Source organism: Mobula birostris, chromosome 12, assembly GCF_030028105.1.
Source record: "Mobula birostris isolate sMobBir1 chromosome 12, sMobBir1.hap1, whole genome shotgun sequence".
NCBI lineage: Eukaryota > Metazoa > Chordata > Chondrichthyes > Myliobatiformes > Myliobatidae > Mobula > Mobula birostris.
In genome coordinates this window covers 3,872,733-3,893,253 of record NC_092381.1, presented here as the reverse complement: position 1 = coordinate 3,893,253, position 20,521 = coordinate 3,872,733, and the positions used below count along the sequence as shown (strand labels likewise).

At 44.1% G+C, this 20,521-nt stretch overlaps 1 protein-coding gene across 3 annotated transcripts in view; it reads right to left on the bottom strand.

Moving 5' to 3' along the window:
- Positions 1-20,521, bottom strand: part of rabggtb (Rab geranylgeranyltransferase subunit beta) — an 85,746-nt gene that overhangs the window by 35,613 nt on the left and 29,612 nt on the right. The window contains exons 2-4 of one of the 3 annotated variants that reach the window (XM_072274568.1): positions 19,285-19,392; positions 10,866-11,063; positions 8,011-8,116 (exon numbers count right to left, since the gene is read on the bottom strand). In XM_072274568.1, the coding sequence (XP_072130669.1) occupies positions 8,011-8,116; positions 10,866-11,063; positions 19,285-19,392 (412 nt within the window). Of the gene's footprint in view, positions 1-8,010; positions 8,117-10,865; positions 11,064-19,280; positions 19,393-20,521 lie in introns of those variants that run through there. The other 2 variants (XM_072274569.1, XM_072274570.1) reach the window with 2 other exon arrangements.

Below are 20,521 nucleotides of genomic sequence, written 5' to 3'. Positions count from 1 at the left end.
TGTCTTCCATTACCCATTTTTTCGCCCATTCTTCCAATTTGTCTAAGTCCTGCTGCAAACGCATTGTTTCCTTAGCACTAGCTACCCATCCACCTACCTTTGTATCATCTGCAAACTTTGCCACAAAGCGATCAATTCCAATATCCAAATCACTGAGAAACAATGTGAAAAGTAACGGTCAGTATTAAGACCATGAGACATAGGAGCAGAAGTAGGCCACTTGGCCCATCGAGTCTGCTCCGCCATTCAATCATGGGCTGATCCAATTCTTCCAGTCCATCCCCACTCCCCTGCCTTCTCCCTATACCCTCTGATGCCTTGGCTAATCAAGAACCTATCTATCTCTGCCTTAAATACACCCAATGACTTGGCCTCCACAGCCACTCGTGGCAACCAATTCCACAGATTTACCACCATCTGCCTAAAGTAATTTCTCCGCATCTCAGTTCCAAATGGACGTCCTTCAATCCTGAAGTCATGCCCTCTTGTCCTAGAATCACCTAACACAGGAAATAACTTTGCCATATCTAATCTGTTCAGGCCTTTTAACATTCGAATGCTTCTATGAGATCCCCCCCGTCATTCTCTTGAACTCCAGGGAACACAGCCCACGAGTAGGCAGAAAATGGTTCGGCAGAGCCAAGAAGGGCCAAAAGGCCTGTTTCTGTGCTGTAGTTTCTATGGTTTCTATGGAGCTGCCAGATATTCCTCATACAGTAACCCTTTCATTCCTGGAATCACTCTTGTGAATCTTCTCTGAACCCTCTCCAATGTCAGTATATCCTTTCTAAAATAACCTCTGTAACCTCATCCCTAACAATCAATTCCAACGACTTCCCAACCACTAATGTCAGGCTAACAGGTCTATAATTTCCTTTCTGCTGCCTTCCACCCTTCTTAAATAGTGGAGTAACATTTGCAATTTTCCAGTCATCCGGTACAATGCCAGACTCTATTGATTCTTGAAAGATCATGGTTAATGTCTCCGCAATCTCTCCAGCTACTTCCTTCAGAACCCAAGGGTGCATTCCATCAGGTCCAGGAGATTTATCCACTCTCAGACAATTAAGCTTCCTGAGCACCTTCTCAGTCATAATTTTCACTGCACAAACTTCACTTCCTTGACACTCTTGAATGTCCGGTATACAGCAGACGTCTTCCACTGTGAAGACTGATGCAAAATACACATTCAGTTCCTCTGCCATCTCTCATTACAATATCTTCAGCATCATTTTGTATTGGTCCTATATCTACCCTCGACTCTCTTTTACCCTTTATATACTTAAAAAAACTTCTAGTATCTTCTTGGATATTAGTTGCCAGCTTCCTTTCATAATTCATTTTCTCCTTCCTAATGACCTTCTTAGTTTCCTTCTGCAAGTTTTTAAAAGCTCCCCAATCCTCCATCTTCCCACTAGCTCTGGCTTCCTTGTATGTCCTCTCTTTTGCTTTTACTTTGGCTCTGACTTCACTTGCCAACCACGGTTGTGTCCTTCTTCCCTTTGAAAATGTCTTCTTATTTGGAATATATCTGTCTTGCACTTCCCTCATTTTTTGCAGAAACTCCAGCCGTTGCTGCTCTGCTGTCCTTCCTGCAAATGTCCCTTTCCAGTCACCTTCAACCAGTTCCCCTCTCATGCCATTGTAATTTACTTTATTCTACTGAAATAGCGACACACTGGATTTTATTTTTCCCTCCCAAATTTCAATGTGAACTCGATCATATTGTGGTCACTGTTCCCTAAGTGTTTCTTAACCTTAAGCTCTCTTATCACCTCCGGATCATTGCACAACACCCAATCCAGCTCAGCTGATCCCCTAGTGGGCTTAACAACAAGCTGTTCTAAAAAGCCATCCCTTAGATAATCTACAGATTCTCTCTCGAGGTCCTGTACTGACCTGGTTTTCTCCACTTTCATGTTAAAATCCCCAACGATTATCATGACATTGCCTGTCTGATACCTCTTTTCTATCTCCTGCTGTAATTTGTAATCCACATGCTGGCTGCTGTTTGGAGGCCTGTATACAACTGCCATTAGGTTCCTTTTACCCTTGCCATTTCTTAACTCAACCCATAAAGACTACACCTTCCAATCCTATGTCATCTCCTTCCAGTGATTTAATATTATTTCTTATACACAGAGCCACACCACCCACTCTGCCTACTAACCTATCTTTCCAAAACACTGTATATTCTTGGATGTTCAGCTCCCAATGGCAGTCATCCTTTAGCCGAGTTTCAGAGATGGCCACTACGTCATACTTGCCAATCTGTAGCTGAATTTCAAGATTGTCCATCTTATTCCTTATGCTGTGTGCATTCAAATGTAACACTTTCAGTCCAGTATTTGTTGCTTTCTATTTTAACTGCACCACACCTCTATTGCCCTGTAACTCATGCCACTGGCTTTGATTAAGCCTCATCTCCTGCCTGTTCTTTCTATAATCTCTGTTGCACGCTATCTTTGATTTATTTCTGTTTTCCCCTTCCTCAACCCTATCACTCCGGTTTCCATCCCCCTGCCAAATTAGTTTAAACCCTCCCTAACAGCTCTATTAAATGTGCCTGCTAGGGTTCAGGTGTAAACCGTCCTTTTTGTACAGGTCGTATCTCCCCCAGAAGAGGCCCCAGTGATCCAGGAATCTGAAGCCCTGCCCCCTACACCAGTCTCTCAGCCACACATTAACATGCCCGATCATGCTATTCTTGCACTCGTTAGCACATGACACAGGCAATCCTGAGATTGCTATCCTAGAGGTCCTGCTTTTCAGACCTGCTCCCTTTTACTACCCAAGACTTCTGGCTGTTCACCCTCTCCCTTCAGAATACTCTGCACCTGATCTGAGACATCCTGTACCATGGCACCTGGGAGGCAACACATCATGCAGGTATCTCTATCAGGCTGACAGAACCTCCTGTCTGTTCCCCACACTATGCAAACCCATGACTACCGCATTCCTCATCTTCCTCTTTCCCTTCTGCACCACAGAACCAGGCTCAGTGCCAGAGACCCGATCGCCGTGGTCATCATCTGTCAGGTCATCCCCCTCAACCGCATCCAAAACAAGATAACGATTACTGAGGGGGATGGCCACAGGGGTGCTCTCTTCTATCTGAGCTCTTCCCTTCCCTTCCCTGACCATCACCCACTTATCTAACTCCTGCTGCCTGGGGGTGACTAACTCCCTGTAGCTCCTCTCTATCTCCTATTCACTCTCCTTATTAAGCTGTAAGTCATCGAGCCACAGCTCCAGATCCCTAACTCGGTCTCTCAGGAGCTGCACCTGGCGCAGATATGGCCATCTGGGAGACTGGAAGATTCCCAGGATTCCCACATCCGACACCCAGAGCAAAATACTAACCCTACCGACATGCTCTATATTCCTCAAAAAAATGCAAAGAAAAACCAAAAATGAAGTCCACCTAACCACTTACCTTGCCAAAGCCCGCTCTCGCCGAAGCCTGAATGAGCCAAGTCCTGTCGCTTCTACTCTCGCTATTGGCCTACTCCTGTTACGATTTCGTAATGTACCAGCAGCAAGAGATGACAAATTGAGTCGGGTTTTAATATTAAAACCGCTATATTTATTTACATTTACTCAAAAATATATAAAATTAAATAAACTACTTTCTTAAACAGAAGTTAACAGTGTTATGCGTCTATAGCTCCTAAACAGTCAAACTTAGAACCCGTTCTTAACAAATCCTACTCAAGCACAGTCTTAAAGTGGCAGTTCAGAGAGTCCCAGTAATTCACGAAATAGGTGAGAGGAGAGACTCGCGGATTCACAATGCAGCAACGGGGCGATCATGATGAATTCCAAAGATTCCATGGCTAGCGAACAAAGATCCCAGCCGAGGAATACTGTTCCGAAGTCCACGAAGAGTGATTTCACAAAGTGATTGTCACGAAATCCACACCCATGGATCATACGAAGGACAGACACATCTCCACAATGCAGTGTGCCGCTGATTAACCTAATCTTTTAGGTATGGGTAAGCATTAGACTTCACCCTTCTCAATCATGAGCTGTTCCTGGATAGCTCAAAGCCTGCAATCTTCACTCTCTCTCTCCTTCGACTATGCCCACATTTCTTTTATACCGTCGGCATACGTCATAAGGTAACGCTCACAGAAACGAAACTGTGGACTCCCAGTAAAACAAAACTGGGGGCACATGACGCCCACAGTAAACGAAACTACGGACACCCAGGAAAACGGAACTGTGGACACGTAACACTCCCGACAATGGCCGCTCTGCTTGTCCCTTCTGTACTTTTACTTAGTTTGTCGAACTCAGTTGCTGCTGTTGGTCAGCCCCACCCAATGGACTAACGCCCATGAAGCTCTCATTTTAAATAACCGCCTCTGACCTGTGAGAAGCACTCCTTTGTCCAGCTCAGTTGCCGCCGCTGATCGGCCCCACACCACTAGGTACTTGGCAGCCAACCAGAAAAGGCCCCTTCCATTCCCACTCACTGACTCCTGCCCGTCAGTTTTTCCTCTATCCATTCCAGTATCTTTCCTGAAATCCCATAGGATTTTATCATGTTAAGCAGCCTCATGTGTGGCACCTTATCAAATGCTTTCTGAAAATTCAAGTAAAAGACATTCACTGCCTCTCCTCTGCCCACTCTGCTTGTAATTGCCTTGAAGAACTCTATCGGACTTTGACTTATTTTATCATTGGGTCTCCAAGTATGCTGACACCTCATCCTTAATGACAGACTACTACACTTTCCCAACCACTAAAGTTAGGCTATTTTTTAGATTAAAGTCTATCACGAGCCTTGTGGCCCATCAGGCAAGTGCTTATGCCAGTTAAGTTAAGTTAGGCTAACTGGCCTATAATTTCCTTTCTTTTGCCTTTCTCCCTTCTTAAAGAGTGGAGTGACAATTGCAATCTTCCAGTCCTCTGGAACTATGTCAGAATCAAGTGATTCTTAAAAGATCATGACCAATGCATCTGTTATCTCTTCAGCAACCTCTCTCAGAACTCTTAAGATATAGTCCATTTGGTCCAGGTGACATCCATTTCAAGACCTTTGAGCTTCCTTTGTAATAGTAATGGCACTCACTCCTGCTCCCTGACAGTCACGGACCTCTGACACACTGCTAGTGTCTTCCACAGTGAAGACAGATGCAAAGTACCCATTAAGTTCATCTGCCTTTTCTTTGTCCCCGCCCCCTTACCAGCATCATTTTCCAGTGGTTCAATATTAACTCTCACCACTCTTACTCTTTGTATAACTGAAAAAATGTTTTGTATCCTGCTTTATATTATTGGCCAGTTTGTCCTCATATTTCATCTTTTACATTGGGGTAAATGTAAGCAGGCTTTTTCCACTGAGCTTGGGTGACAGTAGAACTGGAGGTTATGGATTAAGGTTGAAAGGTGAAATATCCAAGGGGAACCTGAAGAGGAATGTCTTCACTCAGACTGTGATGAGTGTGAAATGAGCTGCCAGCAATGTGGTGGATGCAGTTTCAATTATAACATTAAAGAAGTTTGGATAGGTAAATAGATAGGAGAAGCATGGAGGGCTACGGTCTGAATGCAGGTGGATAGAACAAAGCAGCAAACTAGGCTAGCACAGACTAGATGGCCCAAAGAACCCAATTCCAGTTCCAACAACATTAAGTTAAAATCACATGCAGCCAAGATGAACAGAACCGAAATAACCTGCAGAAAGTTGTGAACTCAGTCAGCTCCAGCATGGACATTAGCCTCCTCAGCATACAGGACATTTTCAAGGAGAGATGCTTCAAAAAGGTGGTATCCATCATTAAGGACCCCCATCACCAAGGTCCTGCCTCTTCTCATAGCTACCATCAGGGAGGAGGGTGAGAGCCCTAAGGCACACACTCAACGATTCAGGAAGAGCTTCTTCCCGTCTGCCATCAGATTTCTGAATGGACATTGAACTCGAACAATATCTCACTAATTTTCTTCCCCTCTTTTTGCATGACTTATTTATTTTTTTATATATATTCTTCTTACTATAACTTGCAATGTACTGCTGCTGCAAAACAACAAATACACGACATACATATTAAACCTGATTCTGACTTAATTTGAGCTTGCATTCTCTGGATTTAGTGTAGGCATTATTAGTGTTAGTGTAGTAATAGGAGGACTAAAGTACTTTACCATATCACACACTTCTCACAGTGGCTCGAGATAAAACAACAAAATTCACAAAGGTGAGATTCATAAATAAACATTCAGAAGCAGAGAGTTTATCTGTCCACAACCATTGCCTGGAGTTGAGTGCATGCAGCATTTGCCATTTTAAAAAGTTCTAGACTTGCTGCCTTCCAACGTCACCAAACTTTAATGCATAGTCACCAACTTTGTGATGAACTTTTAGAGCATATATTTTCTTGGATGTTATTATCTCTGATTTTGTGCAGGGTGGGATTAGGTTGATCTCTTGCAGGCTACAGGGTTGGCACAACATTGTGAGCGGCAGGACCTGTACTGTTCGATGTTCTATCCCTAGTCTCAAAATGAGTGGGCTCATTTCGGAAACCCTGAAGTTACATCTGGAGCAGAAAGGATGCCATTTTTCTGAACCCCTAAAGGACGAGTGCACTAATTTACTGTTACACCATACAGCCTGGTATTGGAAGCCTCCAGATCAATACTTCAAGAATCTGGAAATGTCAACAGTTAATTCGTGATTCATGCACAAGATATTCACAACCAGCAACACTGATCTTTCCGAAATTCAAAGGTTTTGATATAACCACAAATGAGGAACAATACTTGTGGAGTTGAAGAAATCAGCTCTCACATTGAAAGGCAGTAGCATTATGAAGCGAAACTTTATTTTTGTTCCTTTAGTGGCAGTTATATTGAATATTGTGCCAATGACCCTGTAAAAACCCAGAACTACAGAAATGCCGATAGAAGCTCCAAAGCTCTCATCCCTGGGAGAGGAAGGAACTTTGAAAATGGGCTTCAATTTGAAAACCTGACCTAAGCCAGGGGACTCTGGCAAGCTACTGTCGGCGACCTCTGCCCCAGCAGGAATGATGGGCTTAAGGAGAAGAAGAAGAACAAGCAGAGAGGGCACCAAAGGTTAGGGGAGAAGGCAGAAGAATGGGGTTGAGAAGGACAATAAATCAACCTTGATGGAATGGAAGCAGATTTGATGGGCTGAATGGCCAAATGTTCCTCTGTCTTATAGTCTTAATCACACAATAAGTTACAGAAGGATGAGTAACCCAGCTGGTGCATCTCCCCAGAGAACTTTCTACTGGTCTATACCACTCCAGTATGAATAATCCAACTGGTCCATCTCTCCAGAGACCTTTCTATTGGTCTATACCACTCTAGGATGAGTAAATGAATCAAATGACTTTTTGATCGTAATTGTGATGCGAGGTAATTAATTCTACTCCCCCTGGAGCGTAGGAGAATGAGGGAAGATTTGACAGAAGTATACAGAATTATGAGGAGTAGAGATGGAGTCAGAGAAGTACAGCAAAGAAACAGGCCCTTCGGCCCATCTAGTCAATGTCGAAATCATTTAAGCTGCCTACTCCTATTGACCTGCACCAGGACCAGAGCCCTCCAGATTCCAAACTTCTCTTAGATAGGGCAAATGCAAGCAGGCATTTTCCACTGAGGTTGGGTAAGGCGAGAACAAGAGATCATGGATTAAGAGTGAAAGGTAAAATGCTTAAGGGGAACCTGAGAAGGGGTTTCTTCACTCGGAGGGTGATGAGATTGTGGAATAAGCTGCCAGCAGAAGTGCTGGATACAGGTTCAATGTCAATATTTAAGAGTTTGGAGGGGTACATGGATGGAAGGGGTATGGTGCAGCATGGTCCAGGTGCAAGTTGATGAGGCTACGCAGATTAATAACTCAGCAAGGACTAGATGGGCCAAAGGGCCCGCGTCTGTGCTGTAGAGCTCAGTGACTTTGAGGTTAAAACAGAACACTGACTGACTAGCAGCTGAATGGACATACCCAATGACAATGTCAGGAAATGTACTTACCCCATTTATCACCAGCAAAAGAACCATCATCTTGTTGCAGGCCTTGAACATATTCAACCACTTTATCAACATCAATAACATGTAGACTATCATAGAGGGAAAGGATCTGGGTAAAAAGCACATAATATCACACACTTACAGCATCACAAGAAAAAAAATCACAATGTAGAGGCCTTTCTACTGTCTATACCACTCCAGTATGAATACTCCAACTGGTCCATCTCTCCAGAGAAAGTTCTACTGGTCTATACCAATCTGCAGATGAGTAATCCAGCTGGTTTGTCTCCCCAGAGACCTTTCTACTGGTCTATATCACTCTAGGATGAGTAATCCATCTGGTTTGTCTTCCCAAAGTCCTGTAAATCTTTTGCTTTCTCATATTTATCCATCTGTTCTTTGAACTCTACAATAAAATCTGCCTCCACCACTTTCCCAGCAGTGCACTCCAGCCCCAACTACTTGCTGCAAGACAAGCAACACACACAAAATGCTGTTCAGGCAGCATGCATGGAATTTTTCTCTTGGGTCACTTTAAGGTCTTTTACTCAAGCCTCCAGTTTCTGACCCTTCGGCTAAGGGGAACAAGTTCTCTCAATCCTCTATTGAGACTTTGAGATTTACATAACATGCACAACCCTTTAACTGACTACCAGCTTCCATCTCCCTCTCCATAAAAAGACTGTTATTGGCTGTCTTTCCAGTTCTGACTCCATTCTGATTCAGGGTCTAATTTGCAACTTTCGCCTCCACTCCACAGATACTGCTTGACCTGCTGAGTTCTCTCATTCTGGTTTAGTCTCTCATCAGGAAACTGTCCCTGCTTCTCTGATTTTTCCTTGTAGCTATAATCATCATCCCAAGAAATTTTACCATAAATCTCAGACCTCATAGAGCGATCGGCACTGGAAAGAGTGAGCAGCTTCAAGTTCCTGGAGGTCAACATGTCTGAAAATCTATCCTGAGTCATCTATCTATACTATATTGATGCAGCACACCGCATACTTGTAAATTCCTACAGATGTACTATGGAGGACGCTCTGACTAGTTGCCTCACTGTCTGGTATGGAGACTCCAATGTGCAGGATCAAAATTGGCGACTGAGGATCGTAAACTCAGCCAGTTCCACCACAGGCACAACCCTCTCCAACATCAAGGACAACTTCAAAAGGCATTGCCTTAGTAAGGTGGCATCCATCAATAAGGAAACTCACCAAATGGGACATGTCCTCTTCTTATTACTACCAATAAGAACAGAGGAGATTTACCAGGATGATGCCTGGTTTAGAGAGTATGCATTATGATCAGAGATTAAGGGAGCTAGGGCTTTACTCTTTGGAGAGAAGGAGGATGAGAGGAGACATGATAGAGGTGTACAAGATAATAAGAGGAATAGATAGAGTGGATAGCCAGCGCCTCTTCCCCAGGGCACCACTGCTCAATACAAGAGGACATGGTTTTAAGGTAAGGGGTGGGAAGTTCAAGGGGGATATTAAAGGAAGGTTTTTTACTCACAGAGTGGTTGGTGCGTGGAATGCACTGCCTGAGTCAATGGTGTAGGCAGATACACTAGTGAAATTTAAGAGACTACTAGACAGGTATATGGAGGAATTTAAGGTGGGGGGTTATATGGGAGGCAGGGTTTGAGGGTCAGCACAACATTGTGGGCCGAAGGGCCTGTAATGTGCTGTACTATTCTATGTTCTATGTAATAAAGGAGACACAGGAGAGTGAAGCTACATACTCAGTGCTTCTCCACCATATTTCTGAATGGTCCCTGACAGTACCTCGTTATCACTCTTTTACACTGTTTATTTTTTGTAACTTACAGCAAATTTTATACACAGTTGCCACAAACAACAAATTCATGATATATGCCACTGACGACCAACCTGATTCTGATCTTTTCAGGATTCACTTTAATGTCCTTCCTATAATACAGTGCATTAGGGTTAAGGTTAGGTACAGATGGCTGAGTGGAGATACCTCTCTACCAAATTAAGTGTAAGGCCTCCTTCCCTGCAGGTTATCCTTAGGCAAGGTGTAGTACTTGCTTAGCCCCCCACGATCAGGGTCACGTGAAGCTATGGGAGCAGCCGGTGCATACCACAAGTCCTGGTTATGAAACCACAGATGCCAGACAATCTCTGAAGAGTATTGATAACGGCTGGGGTCACCCCTCTTGTAAAGACACTGCCCAGAAGAAATCACAATCATGGTCAAACACAATGATAACCCAGGTTATATGATGATGTATCACCCATGCACGTAATAATGATGATAATATGTTGACCTGAATTGAACACAATGCTCCCACTGAGACAAGATTTCTTTTTCAAAAATAATGCACTCCTTTTGAAGGTGTCCTTGCTGCTGGGAAGGCTCGTGGTTATGATAGAGCTGGCCAAGTTTACAACTTTCTGCAGCTCTTTCTGATCCTGTGCAGTGGCCTCTCTGAACCAGACAGTGACGCAACCAGTTAGAATGCTCTCCACAGTACATGGAGAGCAATGGCAAGCTGAATGAATCACAGAGTCACAGAGGAACACAGCCTGGAAACAGGTCATTCACCCAAACTGATCCATGCTGGCCTCAGCATCCTCATTCTAGCTGCAATCATATTTAACAATCACAAAGAAAACCAAATTGCTGCTGCTCTAAAGCAAATATGACTCGTTAAGCAGCCAAACGACAGCTGACAGGAAAATAAATCTGAAACAGAACTGCATTCGGGGAAATAAGTAAGCCAGGCACAAGCTCAATTCTAATCCTGATACACCATAAGACCACAACAAAGCATATCATTGCACAGGTTGGACACGATGATTTAACAGCTATTCTGCTGGGAGGAGACTTACCTGCACAGCACTGAGGGTATAGAGAAGGTGAGGATCGTGACCTATACTGGCTCCAACTCCACCACAGTCATGTTGACATGACTTAATGAACTGCAGAATTTCTTCTTTGTTCATTCTGTGCAGTTGGCCCATGAGGTCCATAACCGTCAGACCCCAGTAGATCCCACTCATTCGCAGGTACTCAGACATACAGTATTCCTAGCAACAACAGAGGAAATGTTCGTGGTTAACACACACAAGATGCTGGAGGAACTCAGCAGGTCAGGCAACATCTATGGAGGGGAATAAACAGTTGATGCTTTGGGCCGAGACTCTTCATCAGAACCTGAAAGGAAGGGGGAAGATGCTGGAATAAGAAGATAGGGAGCAGGGAAAGGAGGACAAAGCTAGAAGGTGACAGGTGAAGCCAGGTGGTCAGGGGAGAGGGTTGATAAAGTAAGAAGCTGAGAGGTGATAAGTCGAAAACGTAAAGAGCTGAAGAAGGAATCTGATTGGAGAGAAAAGAAAGAAGAGATGGACGAGGGAAAAAAGGGGAGCTTGAGGGGCACCAGGGGAAGGTGATAGGCAGGTGAGGAGAAGAGGTAGGAGGCCAAAATGGGGAAATGAAGGAGGAAGGGGAAGAAAAAAAATCCGCAAGTTGGAGAAATCAATGTTTCTCAAAAGCGTTCATGGTCACTGACTTCCCAAGACAGAAACAGTAGAAAAAGTGTGTCTCCGCACAGCAGTTAGCGTGACTGACTGAGCTCCAGTAACCCAGATTTGATCCTGATCTCCGATGCTGTCTGTGTGGAGTTTTAAGGCTCTCCCTGTGATCACACTAGTTTCCCCTGGGTGCTCTGGTTTCATCCCAAATCCAGTGGTTAGCTGGCTGATGCAATGAGGCTCTCCGTTGATTGGGGTTGATTATGGATATTATGTTCTGGCTGTCTGAGTGATCTCCCAAATCAGGGCAGTACAATATGGAGAGCTATCTGTTCCCCATGTAGCAGGCTCCCCCTCTCCATGCAGTTGATGAATCCAAGGGAACGGCAGAGACCAATACAGTTTGGCTCCAGTTGTGTCACAGCCGTTGCAAGTCAGTGCTGTACTTACTGTACTCTTGCCTTAGAGACCTAGTTCCGGTATTTTCCTCAGAGTTTATTCTTGAAGCCTTCCCTGAGAGTGGGTATAGCTGAAAGGCAGTGGAGGTTTGAGATCAGAGTTTTCCTTCTCCTAGATAAGCTGCCAACCACGGTTCATAAGCCCTATTTGCCTGATGCGACTGGTTTTAAGGCCCCAATAACTCATCTTTGCCCCTTCTCCTGTTAGTAGAAATGATTCTGCCGGGCTTAGTTGCTAAGCCACACATGAAGGCCAGGAGCTGTGCTTGGTTGTCAGAGGCTATTTGAGGCACACACCATTGGGAGCATTTAATAGGTTTAGTGTTAAAGACAAGATCACTAGACTTAATGATAATAATAATTTTCCTAAGTAGTAAAATTTGTAGAGTCTGAATCAGCTTGAATACTGCGACAGTTTGCAACCTTGATTTCTCCCTATCACAAAGGTCTAATTAAAAAGCCTTCCTGTTGTTTATTTTGCCACTTTTTGAGAAGTGCCAATGTTACCTTGGCTGAAAGGCCTGAATGGACACCACCTTAAGGATCAATCTGTTGTATCTACTTGTCACTCATTTCACAGTGACATTGACATATTACTGCCTTTTCATTTTTGATGATTGGTGCATGGTGTAAAGGCTGTACAAACAGAAATGTAGCTCTTAATCTGCACGGTTATAGAATCATGTAATGCACAGGAGTCCATTTGGCCTAACAAGCATGGCTTTAGGGTGAAAGGGGAAAGCTTTAGGGGGAACTTTTTCACTCGGAGAGTGGTGGGAGTGTGGAACGAGCTGCCATCTGACGTGGTAAATGCAGGCTCACTCTTAAGTTTTAAGAATAAATTGGATAGATACATGGATGGGAGAGGTCTTCAGGGTTATGGACTGGGTGCAGGCCAATGGGACTAGCGGAATAAAGTTTCGGCACAGACTGGAAGGGCCAAATGGCCTGTTTTCTGTGCTGTAGTGTTCTATGGTCCTATTCTTCAACCTTTTGAATCTTCCAACACTTATGTGAGGGTCTTGTTGATGGATTTTAGCTCCACCTTCAACACTACTGCTTCGGAGTTCCCCATAACAAGCTAACCCAGCTAACTGTACCTTACAGTATCTGTCAGTGGATTACAAACTTCCTGACAGGAAGGAAACTGTGTGTCAAGACAGGGCTCCTACTTGTCCAATGGATATAAGCATAGGCTCTCCACAGGGCTGTGTTCTTTCACCCCCTCCTATTCTCACTTTATACAAATAACTGTTTATTGTTGTTCAGTCATTGAGTCGAGTCTGACTCTTCATAACATCATGGACCATAGGGTCCATAGGGCTTTCCTAGCAAGATACAGAAGTAGATTGCCAGGCCTTTCTTCCGCGTAGATACTGTTGCTGCCCAGGTTGAGACCCGACTGGGGTTGACCTCAGGACCATCTGCCTTGAAGTCCAGCGCCGATGCCACTACACAAGCTTACAAACAACTGTACCTCCACAAATAAATCCACTAAAATCCTAAAATTCACAGGTGACACGACTGTAGTTGGTTGACCTGCTATCAAAGAGAGGTAGACCATTTTGTAGCCTGGTGTGCTTGTAACAACTTGGAGCTTAATGCTATCAAGACAGTGGAAATGAGGATTGACAACCACAACCTGTCCTCTCTCAGAAATTAACAGCCAGGCTGTGTCTGTGGTTGAGTCATTCAAATTCCTGGGGACGACCATTACCAATACATTGAAGTTGAACAAGCACAGTCATCACCAGGAAGTCCCAGCAGAGATTGCTCTTCCTATGCCAGCTAAGGAAAACCTAACATTTCAGAGTGTATCCTGATGAATTTTCATTCAGCCATCACTGAAAATGTTGTTACCACCTTGTCACTCTCTGGCTTTCCACCAAATCAAATCAGCAAAAAAATGGTGCTAGGGAGCACAACTTACTAACCCTAACCTGTACATCATTGGAATGTAGGAGGAAACCAGAGCACTCAGAGAAAACCCACGTAACCCTAGGTGACAAGAAAATTTGTCAAAAGTTGATAAATGAAATGCATAAAATATCAGATTCTGTTGTGATAATTTCAAAACATTGACTAAAGAATGATTATGTCAGAGACCTTTCGCCCCATCCCATCCTCCTTAACAGGACACAGACAGTCCCAGTAGTTATCATTAAACAAAATGCTTGATTTTAGCAAACAGCTGCATAAAACTTTGGTCAATATTTTGCACAGTCTTGGCCAAACTTTACAGGAAGGATGTGGAGACATTGGAGAAGGTGTACTGAAGGTTCACCAGGATGTTGCCTGGATTAGAAAACATGCACAATAAGGAGAGGTTGAACAATTTTGGATAGTTTCCTCTGAACCGTCAACATAAGTTTATAACATTATGAGACGCAGAGATAGGATAATCAAGAGTCTTCCAGGGTGGAAATGTCAAATACTAGAGGGCATAGATTTAAGTTTAAAGATTTACAGGACAAATTTATTTCTGATGCAGTGGTAGGTGCCTGGAAAATGCCACAGGGTACCGTGCACAATTCTGATTTGATGGAGACAGACGTGAGAAGGCACAGAGGAACATCTGAAAATTTCTGAAATGTCCGGTTCGCTGCCGCTGCTACTGTGCGATCGAGAATCTCCGGAGGGAAGGCCCCAAAATCCCCGGCTTTGCCTGATGCTGGCGACCGAAGCTGAGGTCGAACCGTTCGGCAGAGATGGCACTCGGTACTCGGTGTCGGAGAGCTGATCGGAGCTCGAAGTTTTCGGACAACTCAGAGTCGGACTGTGGTCGGGCATGGCAGGGAGAGTTTTCTTCCTTCTCCTGTCTGCATGAGGTGTGGGACTTTTGAGAGACTTTGAACTTTTTTACTGTGCCTGGCCTGTTCTTCATCAAGTTATGGTATTGTTGCACTGTTATAACTATATGTTATAATTATGTGGCTTTTGTTAGTTTTTCAGTCTTGGTCTGTCCTGTGTTTCTGTGATATCACACCTGAGAAATATTGTATCATTTCTTAATGCATGCATTACTAAATGACAATAAAAAAGGACTGCGTGTCCTCATAATCTAATCTAATCTAGTGGAAGTAGATATAACAATGCTTAAGGGGCATTTGGACAGGCACATGATCAGGCAAGGAACTGAAGGGTATGGACCACATACAGACAGATGGGTTTATTTTAAGTGTACATCATGGTTAGCACAGATATGTTGGGCTGAAAGCCCTGTTCCTATGCTGCATTGTTCTATGTTCTATTCTCAAGGCGTGAATCCAAAACCCCTTTCTAAGATAAACGTCAAGTGGTGTTGGAGAGCTGTGTTCTGGAAAACTGCCATCATGTGGGAGAGGCACCCCCATCACCTTATTCTAGATAAGATAGAAGGAGGAAAGTTGTTTCCATTGGTAAGTGAGACTAGAACTAGGGGACATTGCCTCAAGGTTCAGGGGAGAAGATTTAGGATGGAGATGAGGAGAAACTGTTTTTCCCCAGAGAGTGGTGAATCTGTGGAATTCTCTGCCCAGGGAAGCAGTTGAGGCTTCTTCACTAAGTATATTTAAGATACAGTTAGATAGGTTTTTACATAGTAAGGGAATTAAGGGTTATGGGGAAAAGGCAGGTAGATGGAGCTGAGTTTACGGACAGATCAGCCATGATCTTATTGAATGGCGGGGCAGGCTCGATGGGCCGGATGGCCGACTCCTGCTCCTATTTCTTATGTTCACATCACTAGGGAGGGATTCCAACAGGTCACATTGAAAGAACAGCCTATATATCTGCAACCAAATAACATGCAGTGGAGTACGCTGTATCCTAAACACCTACCCAATCATCACTCTATCTACAGCAGTAAGTTCCACTGCGACTCCTCCCAAATTCCTTCCCCACTCATCATTTCTATCTAAAGCAGTAAACCTCACTATTAGATTAGATTATGAGAACACTCAGTGCTCTTTTATTGTCATTTAGAAATGCATTAAGAAATGATACAATGTTTCTCCGGAGTGATATCACAGAAAACAGGACAAACCAAAGACTAACATTGACAGAACCATATAATAACATATAGTTACAGTAGTGCAAAACAATACCATAATTTGATAAAGAACAGACCATGGGCACGGTAAAAAGTCTCAAGTCCCGATCGACTCCTGAGTCCCAGATAGCAGGTGGCAAAAGGGAGGAACTCCCTGCCATAAACCTCCAAGGCACCGACAACTGCCGATGCCTTGGAAGCAGCCTGACCACAGCCAACACCGAGTCCATCCATCCGAAAACTTCGAGCCTCCGACCAGCCCCTCCGATACAGCCTCCCGAGTGCCATCAACCTCGCCCCAGGTGCCGAAACAAGCAAAGCCGAGGATTCGGGGCCTTCTCCTCCAAAGATTCCAGTTACCACACAGTAGCAGCAGCAGCGAAGCGGGCATTTCAGAAGTTTCTCCAGATGTTCCTCCGTACTCTCACGTCTGTCTCCATCAAATCAGAATCGTGCCCGATCCCCTACTTGACAGATTACAGATATTATTCACCAGAGAGGCCGTGCGTGCTGCGTTGCGCCGCCATCTTCTCCTCCTCCTCTATGTCTGTTTCATAAACTCCAACCCCACTCATCATTCTATTTAGAGCAGGAAACTCCACTGTGACTGTTCCCCAAACTCCTGCCCCACTCATCATTCTACCTAGAGCAGTAAACTCCACTGCGTTTGTTTCCCAATCTCCCATCCCACTCATTATTCTATCTAGAGCAGTAAACTCCACTGTGACTCTTTCCCAATCTCTTTCCCCACTCGTCATTTCTATTGTTACATACCTCGTGGCATCTTGTGACTGTCATATGACCATGATGTAATTGACTATCTTGTGAGCATGATGTAATTATCTTGTGATGGTGGGGTGATGTAATTTTCCCACCAGTGTGAGGTCACGTGATGACATGTTCCCAACAGGTATATCAAGGGAAACTCCTGTTGTTATGCAGTTTTAATTCGTCAGTTACTCCGTTATGCTGCGCACTCGTCTCATGACGCAGTTTCGTCTTAAGGTGGAGTTTTACTTTCTATTGTAAGGTAAAAACATTGTGCCGGCAGTTTCGCCAATCGCTGCCAGATTTTGTATGTTGCACCTTTGATTTACCTTTACAGTCTAGTATTGGAGTGAAGACTTTACCAAAGTATGGGAACCTGAAGGATTGAGTAAAGTTGATGTCATTTGGCGGCTTTATAAAGGATTGACCTTACTGAATCTTCGTTCAGGAACAGTGGCCTGCATCTGAGATAACCCCTGCAAGATCAGGAAGGTTTGTGCAGTGTTCCCCCTCCAGGAAAAAGGTCAGTTCCTTTAAGCTGTTTTATTTCCTTCGTCGTGAATCCTTTGGACAAGGCACGTCTATGTCTGTTTCATAAACTCCAACCCCACTCATCATTCTATTTAGAGCAGGAAACTCCACTGCGCCTGTTTCCCAATCTCCTACCCCACTCGTCATTCTATCTAAATCAGTAAACTCCACCTTGAATATTTCTTGAACTCCTACCCAGTCATCATTCTATCTAAAACAATAAGGCTAACCTACTACTCCCTACACACTAACCTACTGCTAACCGGCAATGCTTAAAATGTAACCACCCACACTTCGGCATTGTTGAATGTAAAGAATACGTCCATTTACACTTATGGCACATCAACCTTTCGGGAGCTAAGGTTGAATGCACTGATTTTCTGTTGTTTGTTCTGCAGTTATAGTCCTCAAATTTTACAATCATTTTGTGTCAGCATGCAGCATTTTTAATTGCCTTTAGCAGTCCAATAGAGTCTTAGAACATTACACCACAAAAACAGATCCTTCAGCACATCTCGTCCGTGCCAAACTATTAATCTGACTAGTCCCACTGACCTGCACCTGGGACCATAGCCTTCTATACCCCTTCCATTGACATACGTATCCAAACTTCAGATTCAAAGTACATCTATTCTCAAAGTATGTATGCAGTGTACACCGAGATTAGTCTTCCCACAAAGAAACACCATAGAGCCCGCCCAAAGAAAACATCAACTTCTCGTCAACGTTGCCATCAAACCTGCATCCAGCACTTGCGCTAGCAACTCATTCCATACTCTCACCATCCTCTGAATGAAGTTCTTCCTCATGTTCCCCTTACACACTTCACCCTTAACCCAAAATCTCTCATTGTAATCCCACCCAAACTCAGTGGAAAAAGCCTGCCTACATTAACCCTACTTATATCCCTCATAATTTTGTATACCGCTATCAAATCTCCCTTCATTCTCCTCTGCTACAGGAATAAAGTCCTAACCAATTCAACCTTTCCTGATAACTCAGGTCCTCAAGCCCTGGCAACATCCTGGAAATCTGAATGTGTAATCCACATAACATTTATAACTTCTGCCTAAAGGTCAGGGGTTCATCTAATTGAGTGAAAGAGGATTAAAGGTGCAGAGAACAAATTCTTCTAGACAGTCTAGAATGGACTGGTGGGATGTGGAGCAGTTGGGGGAAGGGGAGAGTAGCAGAATGTTAGAACTCAGCTGTTCAAAGAGAACAACAATCATTTCCTCACACAAAGGTGAATGGCAATTTGGAGCCTTCGATCTGTTCAGGCTGGGGATTGCCTGAATGATTAAAAATAAGGTTGACAGGTTTTGTTAGGCACATGGTGGTACATAAAACCATGAGGGCTTCTGCCTCAGAGACTGGTGGAAGCAAAGTTGATGATGTTGGACAAATACTTTAATTGTCTCAGCTTCTAAGGCTCTGAATAAGTGCTGAAAAATGGGACTAATATGAATGGGTGCCCACTGGTCGGCATGGGAATGGTGGGCCTAACGACCTGCTTCCACAATGCATGGATCTGTGAAAGAGTCAGAGTACAAGCTGGGAGAGTCAAGACATCCACACAGAATAACATGCAGCAGACTGCTACCAGTAGAGTAGGACCAGGGGGCAGAGAAGGATGCCCATTTAGAACAGAGATGAGGAGAAATTTCCTTAGCCAGAGGTTGGCGAGTCTGCAGAATTCATTGCCAAAGATGGCTGAGGAGGTCAAGACATTGAGGACATTTAAAGTGGAGGTTAATAGGTTCTCGGTTAGTTTGCGTGTCAAAGGTTACGGGGAGAGGGCAGGAGAACTGGGTTGAGAGCGATAAAAAAATCACCCATGATGGAAAAGCAGAGCAGACTTGATGGGCTGAATGGTCTAATTCTGTTCCTATGTCTTCTGGCCTTATAAGCCATGATCTAATGGATTGATGGAAACCGTTTGAGTGGCTCAACAGTTTGTCATTCTAAAAGACTCTATTTTTGTACCTACGTAATCATCCTTCTTTGATCCATATGAGGCGATGTAATCAGAATGTTTATCGAGTAACAGAAACGTGGGAGCATCGGGTTTGAGAATCACGTCTTTCACTGGCGTACCCTGCAGGAGAAAAAGTTAATCAGAAGTCTTTTAAAAAAAAACAAAATATGCACACAACATGCAATTCAGAGGGGTACTGACAGCACCCAATTACAGTTGTACCCTCACAACACACTGGAGGAACCTAGCAGGTCAGGCAGCATCCGTGGAAACGATCAGTCAACGTTTCCACAGATGCTGCCCGACCTGCTGAGTTCCTCCAGCATGTTGTGAGTGTTGCTTTGACCCCAGCATCTGCAAAGTATTTTGTGTTTAAAGTTGTACCCTAACTCACATTGTAGAGACACCAATATTGGGCCGAGTGTTTGGTATAAAATGGTGGGGGGTTGTTGTGAGGGGGGGGGGTTTGGAATGGAAAGTTGTATACAAAACACACAAGCTAACTGGAGACATCAATAGTGAGTCGAGTGTCTGGCATTGAAAGGACTAGACAAGGTGGATGTGGAGAGGATGTTTCCTATGATGGGGGTATCCAGAACTGGAGGGCACAGCCTCATAATTGAGGGGCAACTCTTTAAAACAGAGGTAAGGAGGAATTGTTTTAGTCAGAGAGTAGTGAATCTGTAAAATGCTCCACAACAGACTGCGGTGGAGGCCAAGCCTATGCATATACTTAAGGCAAAAGTTGATCGTTTCCTGATTGGTCAGGGCATCATAAGATATGGCGAGAAGGTAGAGGTATGGGGTTGAGTGGGATACAGGATCAACCATGATGGAATGCTGGAGCAGACTCGATAGGCTGAATGGCCTAATTCTGCTCCTATGTCTTATGGTCTTATAAAATGGTGGGAAGGGGGTGATGTGAGAAAGGTTTGGAATAGAAAGTTGTATACAAAACACACAAGGTAACTAGGGACATCAATATCGGGCCAAGTGTCTGGTATAAAATGGTGGGGTGGGAGTGTGAGGGGGGTTTGAAATGGAAAGTTGCACCCTAACACACAAGGTAATTGTAGACACCAATATTGGGTAAGTGTGGAGTCTGAAGGGGGATTTGGAATACAGTCAATGTTCAGCAACCCTTCACTAACTTGCTCCAACACACCAAACAAAGCAATGTCATCTGATGGTACATATCTACAACCAAACAAAACAACGTTCCTCCAGACCACGGTGCCTCGACACACAC